Source organism: Miscanthus floridulus, chromosome 10, assembly GCF_019320115.1.
Source record: "Miscanthus floridulus cultivar M001 chromosome 10, ASM1932011v1, whole genome shotgun sequence".
Classification (NCBI taxonomy): domain Eukaryota; kingdom Viridiplantae; phylum Streptophyta; class Magnoliopsida; order Poales; family Poaceae; genus Miscanthus; species Miscanthus floridulus.
In genome coordinates this window covers 38735709-38759185 of record NC_089589.1, presented here as the reverse complement: position 1 = coordinate 38759185, position 23477 = coordinate 38735709, and the positions used below count along the sequence as shown (strand labels likewise).

Genomic DNA, 23477 nt, shown 5'->3' with positions numbered 1-23477 from the left:
TTCTCAGAAGGCAATTGATCCAACTGATCTAGCTAAACTACAGAATGATGTGGTTCAATGTCTCGTCAGCTTTGAGTTGGTGTTCCCTCCTTCCTTCTTTGATATTATGACACACCTCCTAGTTCACCTAGTCAAGGAGATTTTCACTCTCGGTCTTGTGTTCCTACACAACATGTTCCCCTTAGAGAGATTCATGGGAGTCCTGAAGAAATATGTTCACAACCGTGCTCGCCCAGAAGGAAGCATCGCCAAGGGCTATGGAACAGAAGATGTCATTGAGTTCTGTGTTGACTTTATTCCCAACCTTGACTCGATTGGTGTTTCTGAATCGAGACATGAGGGGAGACTAAGTGGAAAGGGGACACTAGGGAGGAAAACATATATTGGTACGGATGATGATTATTTCAATAAAGTGCACTACACAGTTCTACAAAACTCCTCTTTGGTAGATCCATATATTGAGACACACAAGGATCTCTTACGATCCGAGTTTCCAGGGAAGACTAAAGCTTGGATTACGCGTAAGCACATGGAAACTTTCAGCGGTTGGTTGCGAAAAAAATGTCAAGGTGATGAGAGCATCCATGAGCAACTGTATTTATTGGCTATGCAACCATCATGGCATATCATCACATACAAAGGGTACGAGATAAATGGGAACATATTCTACATAGTAGCCTAAGATAAAAGGAGTACCAACCAAAACAGTGGTGTCCGCATAGATGCCACAGACCCGAATGGGAATAAGCAGACATATTATAGACGCATAGATGAAATATGGGAACTAGAATATGCACCTACTTTGAAGATCCCATTGTTCAAGTGCCAATGGGTCAAGGTGACCGGAGGTAGAGTAACAGTAGACAACGAGTATGGAATGACAACAGTAGACCTTAGTAATATTGGGTACAAAGACGAACCATTCGTCCTTGCCAAGGATGTGAATCAGGTGTTATATGTCAATGATATGTCTACCAAACCAAAAAGAGGGAAAAACGATAATGACTCAACCAAAGAGCCAAAGCGCCACATAGTTCTTTCAGGGAAAAGAGTCATCGTGGGAATTGAGGACAAGTCAGACATGTCAGAAGATTATGAAAAGGATGACCGAATTCCGCCCTTCAAAGTGAACAAAGACCCTAGCATCTTGGTAAATGATGAGGACACTCCATGGTTACGACGCGATCATAACCAAGGGACATACGTAAAGAAGAAGTTCACTGCTGTGCCCACTTGATGATATAGTGATTTAATGTAGTGTGTGTTTGAGATATTATGTAATAATTGTGAATTCAGATGTTTATTATGTCATATTTCAAATTAAATCAATGTTTGATTTGGTGGGATTTCTCTCTCAAAAAGGTAAATTAGGATATTGAGTGATGAAAAATTAAAATATTAACGTTAAAATGATGTGAAAACAAATTTTACTATTCAAAACCAATAGTTTTAATAATTTTAATTAAACACTACATTTTTGCATTAACGAAATAATAAATATTAGTTACATTATGTTTTATAATTGTAACAAAAAATAAAAAAAGTTAGGTTATAGATTTTTCCTATGTGCAATAAAGAAAAAGAAAATCCATATTTTTAACAAAATAAGTTTATGCCTTTTATTTAATTTACTATGTATTTAACAAAAACTATTGCATTTCTATTGTATTTAACAAGACTATTGCTTAAAATAGGCGGGAAACAAAACTGCAGGCCACCTTTACTCCCGGGTGGGAAGCCCACCCGGGAGTAAAGGTGGGCTGCAGTTTCGTGGCCCGCAAAAAAAACTCTTTACTCCCGGTTGGTAACTCGCACCGGGAGTAAAGACCCTTTACTCTCGGCTGGTGGCTGGCACCGGGAGTAATTCTCTCTGGTATATAACCGCCAGCGCCTGGCGTAGATCGATCCGCTCGTCTTCTTCCTCGTCGAACACCGCCGCCCTCTTCTTCCTCGCGCCGCCGTCCATTCGCCTTCCGTGACACCGACGCCCTCTTCTTCCTCGTGCGGCCTCCACCGCGCGCGCCCGTGGCCCTCCTCCGCGCGCGCCCGTGCCCCTCCTCCATGCGTGCCCGTGGCCCTCCAACGTGCTCTCCTCCGCGCGCATTCGAGGCCCTCCACTACTGAGCTCGAGGTGATCAGTTCGTCTCTCTGTACATTCTCAGACGGTGGCCGGAAAACTTCAAAAAATGTTATATTTTGCTGTGATACCGAATATAGATGTTCTAAAGTAAATTACAAATGTCCTAGATTTTATATACGCAAATATCATATAAAAATGAAGGAAAACTTCAACGTTTCTTCATTTGTGAACTTTGAATATACAGATATAATATATTAATGTTGCTAAAGTAATATGAGCATTACATATTTTTTCCGGGAAGACTATCTTTAAACTTTATATCATAGCATCAGAGACGAAGTACTGTGCCTGTAGAAGAAGAAAATAAATTCTTATCATTTCGGAAATAGTAATGGTTATATTAGCAATAAGACACATATACTTACATTTCATAATGACTTATACTTACATTATCAGCATAGAATTTTCTCATATGATGAATGACTACATGGTTCACATGGTACATAGGATCACAACATCATGCACCGACACCGCCCCGGCCCACCTCACGTCGTCGTCGTCAGCACGCCGGCCCGCCTCACGTCATCGTCATCAGCACACCGGCCACCGCACCGACACGTATATATACGTTATTTGTATTCATATGCATGTATATATACATCACGGAGCACCGCTGCCCTCGTTCGCCCATGCGTTTCTATGTATACGCGGAGCACCGCCGCCCTCGTTCACCCATGTGTACAGACATATATACGGCGGAGTGGAGCACCGCCACTCTTGTCACACCGCCCTCTCTCGTGGCCTAGTCGATCAACATTCGTATTATCGTTATCGTTAACGCTAAACAATCACACCAGGGTGAACCGCGCTGTTGATGTCACCGACGTGGTTCGCCCTAGTCACCGACGCAATTCGCCCTCGTCCGTTTATGTATAGCCCTAATTCGCCCTAGTACCGACGCAGTTCGTCCTAGTGTGGCGAATTGCGTCTGTGACCGAGGGGCAAGATTTAATAATGCATATTGTTCGTAGATTTTACGCATGTAAGCAAAGATTTGACGTACTATATATTGGTTTTGTTTTTTGAAGCTAGATGGCCAACCCGAGAAACATGGATGAGGAGGAGTTGATGAATTTGATCAACACTGGCACTCAAGTTGCCGGCGATGATGGTGCTAAAAATAACATGCAAGAGGATGCAGATGACGGGAGTCAGTACTTAGCTCTTGAACAAAATGAGCAACAACATATTGGTCAAGTATATATTTTTTATTATTAGCTATATATATTATCATATGTCTTATGTGTGCTCATGACATTAAAAATAATGTTTATGTTTTGTAGCCCTCTGGATCGACATCAATAACTACAACGAAGAGTAAAAATGTTCGAGGTCCCAAAAAACCATTGGAGGGCCGCTTCATCATCTCGGAGTTCAATGTGGATATAGGAGAACCGGGGGGGGGGGGCAAATAAAATGAAATTTGTGCACCACTGTGGTTACCTTGTACGGGACCGGCTCCCGATCAGTACCCGCGAATGGAAGAAGAAGACCAATGCTCCTCATATCAGTTTTGTCTCCGATCATGACAAGACGTTAATTTGGAAAGATGTCTTGGTACATTTCATGCTCCAAACAGATGGTTATGATGATATAATAGATGGTGATGAATTGAAGGAGCGAGTTAGGGATTGGGCAATGAAGAAGATGGCCACCCAGTTTCAGACTTAAAAGAAACACCTATACATGACGTATGTCAAGAAGAACATAGCACCAGATTTTACTGTCCCAGGCCCGATCTCAAAGTAGAGGCCCTATTGGGATGAGTTTGTACAGTACAAGACTTCGGAAGAGAGTGTGAGTCGGGTGATAAAGAACCAACGTAATGCCCAACAGAAGACATACCACCATAACTTGGGATCAGGTGGCTACCCGACTGTCATTAAGAAGTGGAACAAAATGGAAGCAAACCTTCTTGCCAAGGGTATCAGACCAGAATCACTTGAGTGGGGAGAACGTGCAAAGAATTGGTTTTTCACTCATGGGGGAACACTGGACCAGGAGACAGGGAAGTGCGTTTATGGCGCAAGACTGCAAGAAGCAGCAGAAAGATTGTTTTATGCTCAGAGAGCTACTGCTAGTGGTGCGTTCAGGCCCAACAGAGAGAAGGATGAGCTGACATACGCCATCGGGACTATTGAACATGGTGGCCGAACTAGAGGCAAAGGAAGTGTCTCGTGGGAGCATGGATTCCCTCAGGACAGACCTTCCTACAGAAGCCGCCAGAGAAAGAAGGAAGAAGAGGCACAGCGGCTCCAGAGGTTGGAGGAAGCGGTGCGTGAAGCACAGGAGCGGGAAAAAACCTTGAAGCGAGAATGCAGGAGGAAATCAGAAGGCAAGTGCAAATAGCAGTGAGTGCAAGTAAGCAGGCATCAGAGCCAGGAATCAACATTAGCCAATCTGTTCAGTTGAAAAGCAGCTGCGCTTCCACAGAGATACCAAATCAAGGGGACATAGGACTGCGCTTCCCTATGGATGACGTCACTGAACCTTGTACAACGTGTGAGCTACACATTCCGAAGGGGAATTCCACAATCAAGGTGGCTATCGGTCTTGTTAATCCTATCGACCGAACCAAGACACCAAGGATTCATGGGAATATAATCCAAGAAGGATATGCTACCATCTCGGTAGATAAAGCTGAAAAAGGTTTTAGTGATTTGCCTCTTGACATTCCTGGAGGTGATGGCGAGAAGACTCTAGGAGAAGCGGAGAAGACATTCATTCTATGGCGCAAGCGCTACATCATCATTCCAGGGATGTCGGCTCCACCTCCTCCTGAACTACCTCACCATAGGTACGTGCGGATGAAAACACTACATCATTAATTTGTATTGGCTTAAATAATTAACAATCTGCTCATAATAATATGTCATTCCTTTTTTTGTAGCAGATCCTCCCCCAACCTAAATCCAATTGTTCAATCGCCAGATCATCATAGTGCTCTGTACGATGACATTGTGTTGGAAGGCGAGGCTGCATCCACACCATCTCCAAGGAGGTCTCCAACGCCGCAGCCGCCACCTCCAAGGAGGTTTCCAATGCCGCTGCCAACACCTCCAAGGAGGTCTCCAATGCCTCCCCCGCCCCCGCCTACCAAGAAGCCTAGCAAGAGGCTAGCCCCGCAAACGAAGAACCAGTCCCCGCCGGCAAAGAAAGCCACCGTGAAACCAAGGGCTATTCCCAAAATAATATCTAAAGAGAAGGAAGAAGGAACTGATGCATATAAAAAAGATATGTCTAGATTCTATGACAAACTTAAAAAGAATCAAGAAGCAAGGAGAAACCCGGAGAAACCGTACTTCTTCGTAGCTCCAGATATTCTAAGAAAAAGGGTGGCTTCTTACCAGCAACAACAGCGGGAATCTCGTAAGCCGTCCAAATCAACGTTATCGGACTATGACCGCACTCTCACCAAGTCAATTGAGGCGGCACAGAAAAAGAAGCGGGCAGGGAAAGGAGTTGCCCAATCGGACAACAAGCGGCACCAATCAGTCCCCCCGCTAGTTGTTGGTAATGAAGATGGTTTGAATTTATGATTAATGCATCAGGCAAACATACCTTCGGATGTCGATTTGGATCACCTTGGTGAATTTATTGATGAGACTGGTCTCGATCTTTACCAGATGTTTGGTGATGGAAACATTGAGAGTGCGGCGGAGGTTGATATTTGGAAGAAAAAATTTGTACTAAGCCAGAGTCTATACAACCCTCAAGCCTTATCTGATCTGGGGACGCAAATGTACCTACTAAACAAGTGGTATATGCAGGCGTCTACCGGTGGAGACTTCTGCGTTGGTGTCAGAATTAGAGACGAACATTGGTTCCATGGCGATGATGTTATGTATGTTGACTTTGCAGAATTTCATCAACTATGCCACCTGACCTCTCTGGACAAAGTTATCATTAGCTGCTATTGCCTGTAAGTAATAATTCTTTCGATCTATTATTAAACTCATCATATTTGTGTATATGTATATAAATTATCCTAACAAGTACTATATATATGTAGATTTACAATGACAGAGCTCAGAAAGGAAGGCTGCAATGAAATTGGTTTTGTTGATCCCCATATAGTATTCAAAGACCCAGTTACTCCAAAGACTAATTGGAAGTCTGAGTCAGAGAGTAACCTCATGAACTTCTTAGTGAACCAACGCCACAAGAAGGATATACTCTTTCCCTACAACTTCAAGTGAGTGTTAATAATGTCGATCATCCTTAATGGTTCATATGTTGATTCTAGTTAATTAATGAGTGTTATGCGTTATATCCTATAAACACATGCAGCAATCACTGGATATTGATGGACATCGATCTGGTGAAAAGTCACTTGATAATCTATGACTCGATGAGAAAACCACAACAAGACTACCAAGATATGATAGATATTATCCAGAGGTAATTTCGATATCTCTAGCAACTATATATACACACAAACATGATGATTAACTATATCTGATGACGTGGCAAATTTTTTATTAGGCAGCGTTTGGAAAACCTTTATTGAGAAGCAACACATGGAAAAATGCAAAGCGCCACTAAATGTAATCCCTTTGAAAGTAAGTCCCCTGAATCGCATCATCTTTATTAATTAAACATATAGCTTTCACCGGATCACCAGATTGGATGACAAATCTTTTTCTCATAAAGTGGTGTCTGAGGCAGGAACAGGAGAACAACTACTGTGGTTACTATGTTTGCAAGTTTATTAAGGTGGTCTCCCAAAGAACTCCTACAGAGAGACTCAAAGTACGTTAAAAATACACTATATATTCATTTAATTATTATTATTGATTGTGTTACTATGTCTTTATATATATATATATATATATGTACATATATTAATTTATTTTCCTTTAATTCAAACCTATAGACTCGATGGTTGGAGGAAAAGGTCATACGGCAAGACCAAATCAAAGCAATTCAAGAGTCTATAGCCGGATTTTTTAATGAGCAGGTCATCGATTCCAAGGGCGAGTTCTACTTCGACCCAACACTGTCATGGAAGCCAAGCTAGAGGATGAGAGAAAACTTGTTATATCACAACAACTGTAATGCAATCTTTTTGTAATATATGCACATGAAATAATATAATGTAAAATACACATATGCATGCACGTATGCATGTAAATATATATATATGATGCATGCATGCATATATATATATATATATATATATATATATATATATATATATATATATATATATATATATTCTATGCTTGAATTATGTGATTTAATACGTTCATTGTGCTTGAACCGAAACATACTATACGCGCGTATAAATGTATAATTAGCAGCGTACAATACGACTTCGAAAACCTATTTTGAAAAGAAAACAATAAAATGAAAAGAAAAGAAAAAAGGAATAAAACCTTTAGTCCCGGTTCGTATTACCAACCGGGACTAAAGGTGTCGGACATCGTGGCATGTCAGGAGGTACCTTTAGTCCCGGTTGATAATACGAACCGGGACTAAAGGTCCTCCTTTAGTCCCGATTCCTGACCCGGGACTAAAGAACCCCCTTTAGTCCTGGATGCTTGCTCCCGGGTAGGGAACCGGGACTAGAGGGGGTTCTCCACCGGGAGTAAAGCTCTGTTCTCTACAAGTGCAGGCTGAAGATCACTGTTATATAAATAACACAGATGTGTAATTGCAGAGGACATGGGCGAATTTGCTCTACTGCCAACCATCAGGGAGGACCGAGAAGCAACACGCTCTGGAAATAGCGCAGGAAACAAAGAGTGACACAAAATCAATCAGCGCAAAACACAAAACAACTCAAAAACAACAAAGTTAAAAATCGGAATCAGTAGTGTGTAGAACATACCAATGGTTGGAATGGATGCTGCAACGTTCGCGTGTCTGACTTTCAGCCTCCTAATATATGCGAATATTAGGAATGTGAGAGATCAGTTGCCAGTCCGGGCCTACTCCTTGCTTGTAACGACTAGCCAAACCAGGGCAGCCACCGATGTGCAATTCGCGGAGAGCAGTAAGCCGTTGTAAGGACTGGGGCAGGCATTGAAGGCGAGGGCAATGTTGGATCTTCAGAGTACGAAGTACCAAGAGCTGTCCAATCCACTCTGGCAGCACAGTGAGTGCGCCACATAGTCCCAAGTTGAGCAATTCAAGGGAGGTGAGATGCTGAATCACGTCAGGCAGCTGTTTCATCTTGTCCCAACGACAAATTTGCAATGAGGTAAGGGACGTAAGGTGCTTTGTCGATTGTGGGAGGCTGTCAATCATTGGTGTCATGAAGACAAACAGGAATTGCAAAGAACGCAGTTCGCCTAGCCTCTCAGGAAGCATTGTAAGGTTCTGGCATCTTGTTATACACAATGCCCTCAGGGAGGTGAGGTTTCGAATGTTATCAAGTAATTGTTTCAGATCATTGCAGTATTCAATATGCAAGGTTTCCAGTTCCGTGTGGCTCTGAAGGAATTCCCAGTTAGATGATGATCCCATCATTTTTCTTAGTCGTAGTTTCCTGAGGCGAGGCGCTGCAGACTGCACATTGCAGGATGACGAAGATCCATCGGCAGGTGGAGGAAGTGGATGGGAGAAGCTACCTGGGGATAGCAGCTGCTCATTGCTTTCTTCAAAAGACAATGTCACTAATGATGGTGGGAAGTAGGGCTTTACATTCAATTTCGGGCAGCCTGTAATGTGAACTTCAGACAGGACAGGAAAACAGTATTGTGCTTCTGATTCTTCCCCCTGAATTTCAAAACTGCTTGTCGTAGTCCACAGCTCCTCTAAGTTAGCCATTTTGACCAGAGAGAGGGACTTTAGCGAAGGAAACTCCTGAAGTCCTCGTATATACTTCAAATTAGGAAATTCTTCTAGTGTCATTTCTGTTAGAGAAAGGAATTGACATAAACTGGCCTGCTTGAACACTATACGAGCACAGAAAGAAGAATCATTTAGCTTCGTCATCCAACATGGCAACATGGAGCCTCTGTAATCACAGATTTTCAATTTCTTAATTTGTGACGGTGGTTCAAGAGCATTAAGCACAGCCTGATCTTGTTCCACATCTGATACTGTCTCTTCTTTGGTTTGATTGGAAGACCAGGTCAACTTCAAACTCGATATATTCTTCCGCTTCAGCATGGCCTTTTCTGCCTCACTTGGATCCTTCAGGTATTTAAGGTTGGTAATTTCCATACGTCCACTTACCAAATCAAGGTTTTCAAGCTCTGAGATTCTTGCATCATCTCCACCATACCCAACAGCAAACAGGGCCAGATGTCTTAAAACAGTCAGCTGACCAAATCCTGATGGCATGCATTGTAGTTTCCCGCAACCCTCTAAGTTCAAAACTGTAAGATTTTTTAAGTTAGATATACCTTTAGGCAATTCCACTAGCTGCTTGCAATTTCCAAGGTATATAAACTCTAGAGTACCAATAGATGCAACCCACTGGGGAAGCACATTAATCTTGGTTTCAGAAAGGTGGAGAGTACGAAGCATCGGGCAGGCAAATGTGCTTGGAAGCTCTTGGAGACCCCGACAACCATGTAAGTTGACTGTCCGTAAGTTGTTTAACTCACCATTGAATTCTGAAGGAAGTCGCAAAGACGAACATCTGAGTATATGAAGCACCCTTAGGTTCCCTAGTCTACCCATGGAGCTCGGTATGTCTCTGAGCTTTCCACAGTAATTTAGTTGTAAGAACTGAAGATCTTGACAATCACCAATGGACTCAGGTAAACTCTCAAGATCAGTAATATGATTCAACTCTAGAGTTCTTAACTTCTTAAGCTTGCCAATAGACTTAGGTAATATCACAAAACCTTTGCAACTAATAAAATGGAGTGACTGCAAGTTCCAACAGCCTGATATAGCCTCTGGAAGTTCTGCGCAACTAAGATGATGGATTTCAAGATATCCAAGATGTTCCAACTTCAGTATGAATTGTGGAAATAGAGTATCAACTGCACAGTATAGAACAACACTGCGGATATAGCAAATCTCATGGTTACCAAATGACGGGTTACCTCCAGAGACATATACAGCACGGACTTTGTCATGGCCCCCCTCAACCTTCTCACTGCAAGACATCAAAGACAAATATCTGCATTTTTGTGACCAGTTATGTGTAGTCATGTTCTTTGGTAGAGATGCCATCACTTCATACTGTAAAATATAACAAGTAAGATCATGAATCAGGTCATGCATCTCGCATACTACACTTTTTTCTGGCCAAGTTCTAACCGGGCTTTGAAGAAATCCAGCTTTCATAAGAGCATCAAAGTATTCATTTCCAATATCATGTGCCAGCTCTTCATTCTTCAGCTTGATGAATCCATGGGCAATCCATTGCTCAATCAAGTAGTCTTTATTGATTTTGTAGCCTTTGGGGAATATGGAGCAAAATGTGAAGCACTCCTTTAGATGATCTTTCAAGTAAATATAGCTCAGTGTCAAGGATGCAAACACCGTGCCTTCTACATTCCCTTCTTCCCATAGATTATTCTCTCTTATGGCTCTCCAATTATTTATTGTTCTCTTTTCATGGAGAACAGATCCAAGAGTTTTTATTGCTAGAGGCACCCCACCACATTTCTTCACGATATCTTTTCCAACTTGAATATAAGAAGAATCCAAATCTTGTTCCACCCAACCACAACTGTTTAGAAAGAAGCTCCAGCTCTCATCCTCTGAGAAGAACGGCAATTTGAATATATCCTCTGATTCCACAGCTTCCGCAACACTTTTGTTACGAGTGGTTAGAAGAATCTTGCTTCCATACGCACCATTTTTTAGGAGAACTTTGAACTTTTCCCAATCTCGCCTATCCTCATGCCAAGCATCGTCCAAGACAAGAAGAAACTTCCTTCCGCTCAATTTGTTTGAAATTGCATGGAGCATTTGCTCTTGGGCATGGACACCAGAGTTTTGCTCAACGACAGCTTGAAATAGCTTCCCAATGAGTTTATCCTTGCAAAATTCTTGCGATACATGGACCCACAATATTGTATTTGTGAAGTGCTCCTTGATCTTGTCATCATGGCAGATATGTTGGGCTAAAGTAGTCTTGCCAGAACCACCGAGCCCAACAATAGAAACTAATGATTTGTATGACTGATTTTTTTAGAGATAAAAATACTGTACCGTGGCTTATAAGCCGGCAAATAAGCTGGCTTATACAGCCAACCGAACACTCCTATTACATTCTCCTTTTTGAGATTGTACAAGCTTAGATATGATTTCGCCCTTCACATGATCCCTTGATGGTATTTTTAAGTCTTCAACATTACTCAACAAAGACTGATCTGATGTTTCCTTGTTTCTGCTTTGAACTGGTTGATCCACTTGTAAATTGTGTAGTGTATTTTCCTTCACAATTGTATCAAATGTCACCTTGATTTCATCGATCTTATGGGCCACCTTGTGTCGGAACAGAAGTAACTCCGGTTTTGCAGAAAAGTTGTCAGTTATAGCAGGCTTATCATGGTCACTATTTACCTTGTGTTTCTCATCTTCAATGTAGACATCATCAAGTAAATCATAAATCTCATTAGCAAGACTTCTCAATTTCATCACCCCTCCACCAGATACTTCATGGTCTATTGTTCTGCCACGAACCACAGACAGCCATCTCATAATCTTTGTATGTATATCCTGGAGCTCGGAGAGATCCTTTTTTAAACCAATTATGGAAGCAAACTCACTGGATATCAGTGAACCTAGCTTGTTTCCTGCAACCGTCAACAGTCCAGATGCTAAAGCACCCTCAATTCCAGCCATATTTGGAAGGCTTCTGCGCCAAACCCCTGTGGATGAAGTTGCAAAATGAATGGTTATACGTGTTTTGCCACCTCAAACTAATATGGTTGATGTGCTAATACAAGCAATATTATTTTTCAGCTCTTGAATGATAAAACGGATGTAAAAGGTCTGAAATTACGAACTAAGGTGAGCTATCTGGATAGTACTCCCTCCATCCCAAATTATAAGACGTTTGACTTTTTTGGCTTCAAGTTTGACCACTCGTCTTATTCAAAAAATTTGTGCAAATATAGTCAAATTTAAGTCATTCTTGAAGAATTTTTATTAATAAACCAATCCACGACGAAAGAAGTGGTATTTTACACAAATTTTTGAATAAGACGAATGGTCAAACTTGGTGTCAAAAAAGTCAAACGTCTTACAATTTGGGATGGATTGAGTATATAGGAACTCACTGGGAAAAATTGGTCCTATGGCATTTTATCTTACATGGGAAAACAAAAAGATATAGTTTGGAATGGATGTTGGTCCTTGCTCTCTGTGCAGATGCTCTAGATTAAGCAATTCCATGCCACATGGTTATGAGCCACATATGAGAGGATACACATTGATGCAGCGACAGAGAAATAAGTTGTGTACAAGTACCTCTGGTGATGGTCAGAGCAAGGTTTACATTATCGGAAATAAAAATTTATCGGATGTCATGGATAAATAGGATAAGCAAGATATATCGGAAATATCGGACCAAATTCAAAAAAAAATCAAATTGTTTTGAAAAAAAATCGTAGAATTTGACTTGAAACTATTCCTAAGCTATTAAACATCACTTGTTCACAGATAAAAATAAAAATAAAACATTATAGTGTGGGACCGTCGCACGGCTGAATTTGGGTTGTCTGTGTGGGAGTAGGAAAGAAGGGAAAAATTTAGCTGATGTCAAATTTTATCGGACCCTGGGGATAGAGTGGAAATTTCGGAAATTTCCGTGAATTTCGGCCGATAAAAAAAACCTTGGGTCAGAGCAGAGCAAGAGCAACAGATGTATCACATTTGACACTTGTGCTTATTATGATGTAAGTACCTTGTGTAGGTACTCTAATTTGTGGCACTCACTGAGAAACCTGAAAAACAATTCAACATCGTTAGCGAGAAATTTAATCAGGGAAGACAGTAAGAAGATATAGTTGCAGAAGGAATCAGAGCATGTACGTAGAATCGAAGCTCTAATCAGCTGCCTGATCCTATTCCTTCCCCTGATACGGCACTGGCTTTGGTGGTTCAGGATGCAGAGTTGCAGACAGTAGGAGCCTAGGAGGTGCAGATGGCAGAGAGACGACCCTGGTAGTGCTTTTGGTAGCTCCAGTTCAGCGCTTCGGGGTCAACTCGATCCAACGGTGAGGCGGGGGGCTCGAGCCCCCTATCATACCGTAGGAGTGAATCTCTGGAGCCTCTATGAATTTTTTAGGCAAAGTTCTATAGTGTAGGTGGGGTTGAGACTTAAGATCAGGTAGTAGTCGGAGGCATGTATTATTGAGCCCCCTAAAATTTTTTCTGGATCCGCCGCTGCGACACCACAAAATGCAGTGGCACATAATTTCTGCGGATTAATAGCATGAAGGAGACATGCAACTACTCTTGGAGCCTACTGCAATCAAGGAAGTGGAAAGGAAGCCATCATAAAAAATTCGTTGCCATCCAAAATTCAAACCATAAAAACTATACCTGTGCGTTTGATACCTTCACGGATGGTTAACAACAAGTAGATGAACTCCTTGGCGCTCTCTCATCCGTCGACGTTGGTGATGCACAGGCAGGACAGGCAGGCGAGAACTTCGAGAAGCCCCCGGCCAGCAGCGGTCGAGGACGCAGCTACGCAAGTACCCATGCCTTATATCCGCCAGAAGCTGTGATCTGACACGATACTCCGTCCTTGGGCTTTCCGTCGACGGGTCCGCAGCCATTTCCTCGACCTTGCCATCCTTGCCATCCTTGGTCTTTCCGTCGAACAGGCGGCGGGCGCGTGTGCTGCCTGCGTTTTTTCTTTTCTTTTTTTCTTATATTCCTTTTCTGTTTTCTTATATTTATTTTTTATTTTACTTCAATTATTTTTTAATTATTCCATTTTTATTTTTTTATGTTCAGTCTTAGGTTGGTATGTTCATCCGTTTTTTCTTTTCTTTCTTATTTTTCTTTTTCTTTCTCGAGTTGTTTTTTTGTTCTTTTCATTTTTTATGTTTAAAAATATTTCTTTTTTACCTTTGTATTTTATGCTTTACTTTTTTGCTCATGATATGGGCTATAGAGTTAGCGCGTCCTGTGTTTGGAGACCGGAGCTAGAGGCCCACACTCACGTCCGAGGCTCGGATGAGTTTATCTTTTATGTTTTTCCTTTTTTTTCTATTTCATTTTTTCCTTTCCCTTTAATATTGATCTTTTATTTTTCTTTTCTTTATTTTCTTTCTTTGTGTTACTATAATTAATTATTTGATTATTCCTTTTCATTATTTATGTTCTACTTTTTTTTATATATTCAATGAGATGCATGTGATATTCGCATCGTGTATATATAATATATTCTATGATGTATTCTCGGATGTTCACATATTATATGGGATGTTTCATGATAATTTTTTACTATTCACATAGTACTCGTGAGATGTTTAGGTTGTTCAAATAGTATCTATGTAATAATCTTTTTTCTCTTTTTATTATATTTTTTCTTGTTCAAGTAGTATAAATGTGATGATGTATGATGTACTCTCTCCGTCCAGAAAAGAATGCAATTCTAGCATAGTGACATAGTTTAGTATCTTAAGTTCGATCAATTATAGATAAAAAGGTATCAATATGTATGGTATGAAATAAATATCATTATATTAATTAAAAAATGTATTTTCATAATAAATTATTTTAGAGCCATTAATGTGAATAGTATTCACTAAAAATTTGGTCAAACGTGAACTCCTTTTGACGGCACGCAACACGTAGTTATATTTATTTTTGGCTGGAGGGAGTAGTATAAATGGAATGTTTTGTTATATATCTTTGATTATTGATATAGTATATGTGAGATATTTTATGAATTTTTAGGTTGTCTGAATACTATCCATGCGATGTTCTTTTAATTTTTCTCTAGATTTATTTTTTCTTCTTCGTTATTTTACTTTAATTAAGTTGTTTATTTATATTTTTCATCTTTTTACTTTTTAAAGTTCCTACATTCCTTTAGATATATGTGATGTTCATGTAATATACATGTGATGTTCTGTTATGTATGTATTGTATGATATTCACGCAGTATACGTGTGATGTTCTATAATCTACTTTGTGATGTTCACGTAGTATATAAGTAATTTTCTATGATATATTTAGTGAAGCTCAGGTAGTATAAATGCGATGCTCTATAGTTATCTTTGAGTAATCACATAGTACCTCTGATATTTCTTATATATTTTAAGTTATTCAAAAAGTATTCATGTGATGTTGTCTTTTATTTTTTTTATTTGGTGATTTTTTTTCTCTTTTTACATAGTACCGATGATATGTTCTCTTTTATGTTTTGCTCAATCTTTTATTAACTTATTTTCTATTTAAGTTATTTATTTATTTTAATGTATTCATATCATTTGTTATTTATTTCTTATTTCTCCTTTTCTTTACCTTTATTTTACTCTGATTAGTTATTTTATTTTTTATTTCATGTTTTGATTCTGTTTCCTATATTCCATGATATACGCATGATGTTCACGAATATACATATCATGTTCTATAATATATTTTTAGAATGTTGACATAGTATAAATGAAGTGTTTCACTATTCCTGAGTATTCATATAATACTTGTGAGACGTTATGTTGATATATTTTAGTTTGTTTAAATAGTAGTCATGTGATATTCTCTTTTATTTTCTTCAATTACGTGGGTTGTTTCCTTATTTTTTGCTCAACTTCTATTAGTTTATTTTCTATTTACATAAATTGTAATTAATTTATATCTACATATTCATAGCATTTGCTATTTTCTTATTTCCCTTTGTTTTTTCTTACTTTACTTTAGTTAATTATTTGATTTCTTTTTATTTTTCATGTTCTGTGTTTTATTTTTCGTATGCAACGCATGTATTTATTTTTCATTGGGATGTTAATTCCTTTACGGGGCTACATGGCTACATGTATTTATATTTGTGACGTGTCTTCTACATTTGCATGATTTGCTTGACATACCAAAACACTATTGTATTATGGTATGTTGACATACTTGGTGTTCCATGCACTAGTGCAGGACTAAGCACTAATTCCGGTTGGGAAACCCCCCTTTAGTCCCAGTTTCCCAACCGGGATTGTCAATCAGGGACTCAAGGCCCCCTTTAGTCTCGGTTCTAGGAACCGGGACTAAAAGTGGACCTTTAGTACCGGTTGCTATTATCAACCGGGACTAAATATGCCCCTAGACCTTGTCCCGGGGCTGGCACGTTTAGTCTCGGTTGGTGTTTCTAACCGGTACTACATGTTCCTTTTATTTTCATTTCTTTCCTTTTTTTATGGTTTCTTTTCAATTCAAATTTTCTTGGTTTCAATTAGCTTTTCGTATACGAATTCTACGCTGCTAGTATACATCCATATGTACGTATAAGGTTCCGTTCGAGCATTATACATAAATAACACACTAAAATGTATGAAACTATATATATACAAATATTTCAAGAGGCTGTACCTGCATGGAATATGTATATCATAAAGTCACCAAAAGCTTGTATTCATATCCTTGGGATTTCATTCAATCCTACTCTTCAATCGTCCTATGGCTACTAGGTAATATTTCTTTTCTGTCATTGTAGTACGCATCTTTGGAATCTATAACCTCATCCATAAGAAATCCTGACAATCCCTCTTGAATTGCTTTGATATGGTTAGCTCGCAGGACCTTTTTCTTCCTCCATTCATGCTTCAATTCGAATGAAAGGAAAAGTATGAATATATATGATTATATATATCACAATGGTAATAAATAAATTGTGTATATTTTTTACGTACTTCGAGGATCTCTTCACTTGTTTTCATTGAGTACTGTATGAGGAACTCGTAAACGTAGTATCCACATAAGTTGTTCCCTGATCCATGCTATAGACACCACTTTACGAGAAAAAAGATTCATCATCAACTAATAAAGTATGGTAATAATAAATTGAACTAAATAAAGATGTGGTGACCTAGCTAGTACTTACTGGGTATTGGACTACATTCAGAGGCATGATCCAATTACCATTATGGTGTTTTTGCGCGAACGTAGCCCAAGCACTACCCTAAAAAAATAAATAAATGGTGTTATATCAATAAAATGGCATAAGAGAGTATACAGTGTGCGAGACCAAAATTATCATTAGAGAATATCTATCATATCTTGGTAATCTTCTCGAGGTTTTATCGTTGAGTCAAAGATTTTTACACGACTCATGGGTATATCGATGACCAGCAATATCCAGTAAAAGCTGTATGTTTATACGCAGGCATAACTCATTAACTAAAGTCAATATGGAGTAAGCAAAATAAATTGTGCACAAGACATTAACACTCGATGTTATAAGGGAAGAGTATCAATGTCTTGTCATGTTGGTTATCTAAGAACTTGAATAGATTCTTCTCCACTTGAGGTCGCCATCTATCATATGGAGTAACCATGTCCTTGAATGTGCGATTCAGATCCATGAAACCAACATCGGTCATCCATTTTTCTTTAGTTTTAGCATCTCATATCTGCATATATATAGTATAAAAGAATATATATAGTGTGAGGATAACTATATATAGACAACGAACTAACATGCAAGTTACTTCAATTGTAGAAAGAATCACTTAAAAACACCAGCAGCTGAGGAGAGATTTGTTGAGAGCGTCCTGGTGTAATAGTTGGTGTAATTCATTGAACTCAATATGTATAACGTCATAGCCATTGAAGTAATGCTCTGGTCTAACTCTGACAAGAATCCATGCCTCATCCTTCGCACATGCTTCTAAGTATCACTTGTTTAACAAGAACATTTGTGTACCTAGTGTTGGCCAGTTAGTAGGGTTGACAAGACTCCAGCCATACTTATAGGTTCGGAATAGATCAAACTTGGCTGTTGGTATCGATACTCCCCCCATGAGTTGTTCCGGTGTGAGACTTGTTGTGTTCATGAAGTTTTGGAGTTCCTCCCTATCGATTGGACCGCTTTGTGCGTTTGTACAATCATCCTCAACAACTAGCGGGTCGATAGATTGCAAAGATTACTGCCCAAGCTGTGTAACATCTTTCCCTGCTCTCTTCGCTTTCTTAGATGCCTTATATGACTTACGATATTGGCTTTCATAGTTCGATAATGGTGAGGGCTTACGTGCATCACGCTGCTTTTTCTCGCTTTCAAAGATTTTTTTTCCTTAGTTCTTGTCGAGCTATGTACTGCGGCTTTGGTGGGTTTTTTCATAAATTCCTTCCTCTTTGCTCTTGATTCTGCTAAACTTTGCCACCAGTTATCCAAATCTTTTTGTGCCGCCGCTTTTGATTCCTCTTGAGGCCTCTTGTAAGGCAGCTTCTCCGGAAAGGGCTTTGTTTTATGATGGCTAGCTTTCTTCTTCACTAGGGACTTCACCGGGGGTGGGGGCCTCTTATGGTTCTGCAGCGTGGGAGGTGGAGGAGGAAGAGGCGGAGGTGGGGGAGACCGCCTTGGAGGAGATGGAAATAGAGACGTAGCCGTGCCATGGAATGCATCATCATCGTCCAAAGCACTCTAATGATCATCGGGGGATGGAAGAATTGGACTTAGTTTGGGAGACCTATGAGTATAAAAATGAATGGGAGTAAATGGTTTTTACGCGAGAAGCCAATAATTGAGAATGATTATTGAAAAACTGTTTCGTTCACTTTCATCTACACCTATGATAAGGTAGTTGAGGAGGAGGCGATGGTACCCAAGCCACCACACCGGAAATAATGATGTAGCGCTTGCGCCATACAACAAATGAATGCTCTACTTGTCCTATGGTCTTCTCCCCATGACCTCCAAGAAAGTCAAGAGGCACTTCCCTATAGTCTTTGACAACTCTATCCACCGAGACGCTATAATAGCCGGGTGAAATTGGATTCCCATGGCTTGTTGGTGCCATGGTAGGGTCCACAAGAGAAACAATACCGTGCGCCACCATGACTATGTTATTCCCCATGGGAATGTGCAGCTCACATGGTGCCATCTTCTTAGTGATGTCATCCATGGGGAAGTGCTGCAATGTGCCATCTTGATTTGGGAGCTTAGTGGAAGCGCAGCTGCTTCTGAGCTGAGGGGGGCTAACGTTGACTCCATGCTCTGATGTTGACTACCTTTGGCTACTCAATTGTAGTGCCACTTACAGTCTGATTTCCTCTTGCATTCTCGCATCCATGTTTAGTTCTCGCTCCTACGATCGAAGCACCGCTTCCTCTAACCTACAGATCTACTCTGCCTCCTCGTCCTTCCTTCGCTGGCGGCTTTTGTAGGTAGCAGTGTCCTCAGGGAAGCCATGCCACCATGAAATCAACCCTTTGCCTCGCGCTCGCCCAGGGTGTTCAGGAGTCTAGAGGGCGTACGTCAGCTCATCCTTCTCTTGGTTGGGCACAAAGGCACCATTAGCAAAAGGATCTACAATATCAAAAAGTCTTCATGCTGCTCTTCCAATTTGCCCACCAACAACCAGCTCCCCAGTCTCTGGGTCAAGTGATCCCCCATGCGCGAAAAACCAATTCTTGGAGCATTCGGGCCAATCGATTGAAAATGGTGGGATCCCTTTGGCAAGTAGGTCTGCTTCCATTCTTTGCCACTTGGGATTGACACTCCTATAGCCACCTGATCCCGTTTTATGATGGTATACCTTTTGTCGTGCATTATATTGGTTCCTTCTCACACGTGCCTCACCCTCTTTCAAGGTCTTGTATCTCACGAATTCAGGCCAGTCATCCCTCAACTTTTTATATGGGCTATTATCACGGAAATCTAGAGTCAGATTCTTCTTGACAAATTCATTATATAGCTTTTTCTTCTAGGTCTAGAATTGTGTGGCCATCTTATTGAGAGCCCAACTTTTAACTAGTTTTTTTAAATCTTCACCTCCTAGTAGCTAGAAATGTGCAGTGACTGAAGCCTAAAGAAGGTCCTTGTCTTGCTTAGAGACAAAACTGATGTTAGGATCATTCATCTTCATTTTCCATTCACGGACATTGATCGAGAGCTTGTCCCTAACAAGAACCCCACAGTGGTTTATGAACTTCTTTGCTGGTAGGAGCAATTCGCCGGTATTGAGATCGACTTCTATGATTATGTACCGGCCCTCCAATAGTTTTGTCAGGCCTCATACACTTTTACTACTTTTCGTCGATGTTGATCTAGAGGGCTACGTACGTAGAAACATAAAGATTTAGTAATATATATATACACACAAATTAATGGAATTATGTTCAATTTCATATATATAAGAGATGCAAGATTATTAACAAATATACCTCGCTAGCATTTTCTTGCACAAGAAGTTCTTTCTCATCTTCAAAATTTAGTAAGTATTGAGTGCCATCATCAAAATCCATCAGGTCGGCCTCATTCTGGTTGGGTCCATATTGAGTGCCGACAATGATAATGTTCATCATGGCCTCATTTTGGTCATAGTCGTCTTGCGGTTCGGCCATCTCTTAATTACCACAACTATATATAAATGACAATCACACAATAGACATGCATATGCAAATGGATCGAGTCAGTGGCTTAAACTTAAATAACTATACACTTTAGGAGTTATATTATTTACGCCGAGCTCGATCTGGTTAGAGTTTGCATGCGTGGACCTTGATCTGGATATAATAAGGGTTTAGAGCAGAGCTCTCGGCCAGGTTATGGTTTGGAGTGGAGCTCAGGATATTAGCAAATATATATCAACATTGGTATGTGTATATAAATATATCAAAATTCATGCCACACTAATAAAGTCAATATATCAAAATTCAAATATAATCTTTTCAATTATGAAGATTCAAATATATCTCTTCAATATTATTTTCTACAACTAATATTGTTTAATTTTATATATTATAATACTATATATATATACACTCAACATTTTTTCTATATTTTTTCTGGGCCAAAAAAAATAATATGCACACATACATCACAAACACACTCATACACACACATATGCACACACTAGCTTGCTCACATGTACAGAGTAGTGGCGAGATCGATCGTTCTAAGGACGATGCGTGTCGGGGATGATGGTGGCGTGGTTCTAGTGAGGACGAGGATGAGGACGGCACGAAGACGAGGTGGTGCTGGAGATGATGATGAGAAAAATGCGCTTTGGCGAGGGCGACAAGCGTGCGTGCGCATGGAGCCGAGGACGAAGAGCATGTGTGATGAGGCGGTGATGGAGGTGATGACAACGACGACGCACTCCGTTGAGGACAAGGGACGAGCAGCAAGGCACGCACGTGGGCTGCCAGCTGGCCAAACAGACGAGGCGCGTGTGCACGCGTGGAGCCGGGGATGAGAAGTGCATGCGTGATGAGGCGGTGCTGGAGGTGATGACAAGGTGTGCGCGTGGAGCCAACGATGACGAGGACAAGGATCGATGATGGCGGCAGATCTAGATCGGATCTAGGCGAGGACAACGGCAGCGGATCTAGATCTAGGCGCTGCACATGGATGGGAGGGGCAAGAGTTGGGCCGCTAGCGAAGACAACGAGAGAGGTGCACGCGTGTGGAGGCAGTGCTGGAGGCGATGATGAGCGGCGGCAGCATGGTGGCTCTCGGGTACGATGGAGGGGGAGAAGAAGAGGTGTCGGTATATAGGGGGGACCTTTATTCCTGGGTGAAGCCATGGCCCAGGAGTAAAGGTGATTTTGGCGGGCCATGAAAATGCAGCCCATCTTTACTCCCGGGTGGTTGATCCATCCGGGAGTAAAGGTGGGCTGCAGTTTGGCTTCCCGTTAATTTCTAGAAGTTTTTTATTTTTTATATATTTCTTTTATATCAATATGCAGAGAGTTGTTAATTGCCTAGTAAATAAAATATTAGCCAAAAAATTACAAAAAAAATTCCTGGACCTAGTTTTGCATTATTGTACACAAGAAAAATCTGTAACATAAACTCTTTTACTTTACTATATAAATATTTAACATAGTGTAAATAATAATTATAATTTTGACCATGCAAAAATGTACTACTTAATTAAAATCATTAAAACTATTGCTCTTTGACAGGATATTAGTTTGCACATCTTATTAACATTGATCATTTGGTTTTTCATCACACATTCTCCACAGGAAATCCACCGTCAAGCAGAAAATTCATTTAAACCGCAGAAAATATGAAAACATGATAAAAAATCTGAAGTCACAATTATTACATAATAGGTCTAATATATCACCATATCAAGTGGGAACAACAATGAACTTCTTCTTGACGTATGTCCCTTGGTTATGATTGCGCCGTAACCATGGAGTGTCCTCATCATTTAGCAGGATGCTTGGGTTGCTGTTCACTGTGAAGGGTGGAATTGCATCATTATTTTCATAATCTTGTGACATGTTAGACCTGTCATCGATTCCCATGATGTTTTTTCTTTGGTTTGGTGGACATGTCCTTCACATAGAACACCTGATTCACATCCTTGGCTAAGACGAATGGTTCGTCTCTATACCTAAGATTGTTGAGGTCCACTATTGTCATTTTGTACTGATGGCCCACTGTTACCCCACCTTCGGTCACCTTTGTAGCAGAACCGAACAATTTATAAGAGCACAAGTACAATGGCAGCCCGCAAGCGGTCACACTGTCATACTTGAGCCCATATAAACCCAGTAGTCCGTCGAGTACCACGATGGGTCTTTATTAACCATCAACATACAACCAAGATCGTATATGATTCAACATACATGTCACATGTTACATAAAGTTCACAAATACAGTTCATTCATCAGAGTACGACTTTAGGTTATTACAAACCAAGTTTAGTAAATAGTAGCAAAAGCAAATTAAAGTTTGAAGCTAACATTTGCCGTCATAGTTCAAATACAGTGCCAACTCATGATCACACTCCCACAAAAGCATATAAGAAGGATTAAAAGGGATGCCTGCCCAGGGCTGACTCCTCATCCACGGTGGGACAGAAGCAGTTCTTGCAATAGCCGTGATAAACTATACCATCTGCAACAATGAGAATGAAACCCTAAGTACAAGAAGGTACTCAGCTAGAGTTACCTATCATAAACCAAAAATAAGTGACTCCAAGGATTATGCAAGGCTTTAAGAGTGGAGGTAGCTTGACAACATTTTGCATAAAAAGCGAATAACTCAGTTGTAAAATTATGATTCGGTCATCAAGTTAATTATAACTATTCATCTCTAGATTAGCAACTAAACTATGCCAAACATGTGGTGTAACATTTAGTAGCATATAATAGTAACCATAGCCGATGTAGTAATTCCATGTTCATCCAAACCATCAAATTTCATAACACAGTTACTATGATGTTGGGACTAGCCAAGTTTCTAACTATCCGGGAGATATGGCGATTCGAATCGATTTCAACCAGCTAGGAA

At 40.2% G+C, this 23477-nt stretch overlaps 1 protein-coding gene across 1 annotated transcript; it reads right to left on the bottom strand.

Annotated features, from left to right (window-relative positions):
- Positions 1–8023: 8023 nt before the first annotated feature.
- Positions 8024–11899, bottom strand: LOC136490232 (putative disease resistance protein RGA3). Its single transcript, XM_066486720.1, has 2 exons — positions 11314–11899; positions 8024–11217 (listed from the first exon to the last, which is right to left on the bottom strand). The coding sequence occupies exons 1-2, from the start codon at positions 11897–11899 to the stop codon at positions 8024–8026; spliced, it is 3780 nt and encodes a 1259-aa protein (XP_066342817.1).
- Between the last annotated feature and the right edge of the window lie 11578 nt (positions 11900–23477).

What these genes read in the sequence shown, in the direction of transcription:
- LOC136490232 (XM_066486720.1), bottom strand. Translation starts at nt 11,899, where the DNA reads ATGGCTGGAATTGAGGGTGCTTTAGCATCTGGACTGTTGACGGTTGCA. An exon ending in AAAAGGAGAATGTAATAGGA is followed by an intron (nt 11,218 to 11,313) that starts GTGTTCGGTTGG and finishes ACAAATCATTAG; the next exon opens with TTTCTATTGTTGGGCTCGGT.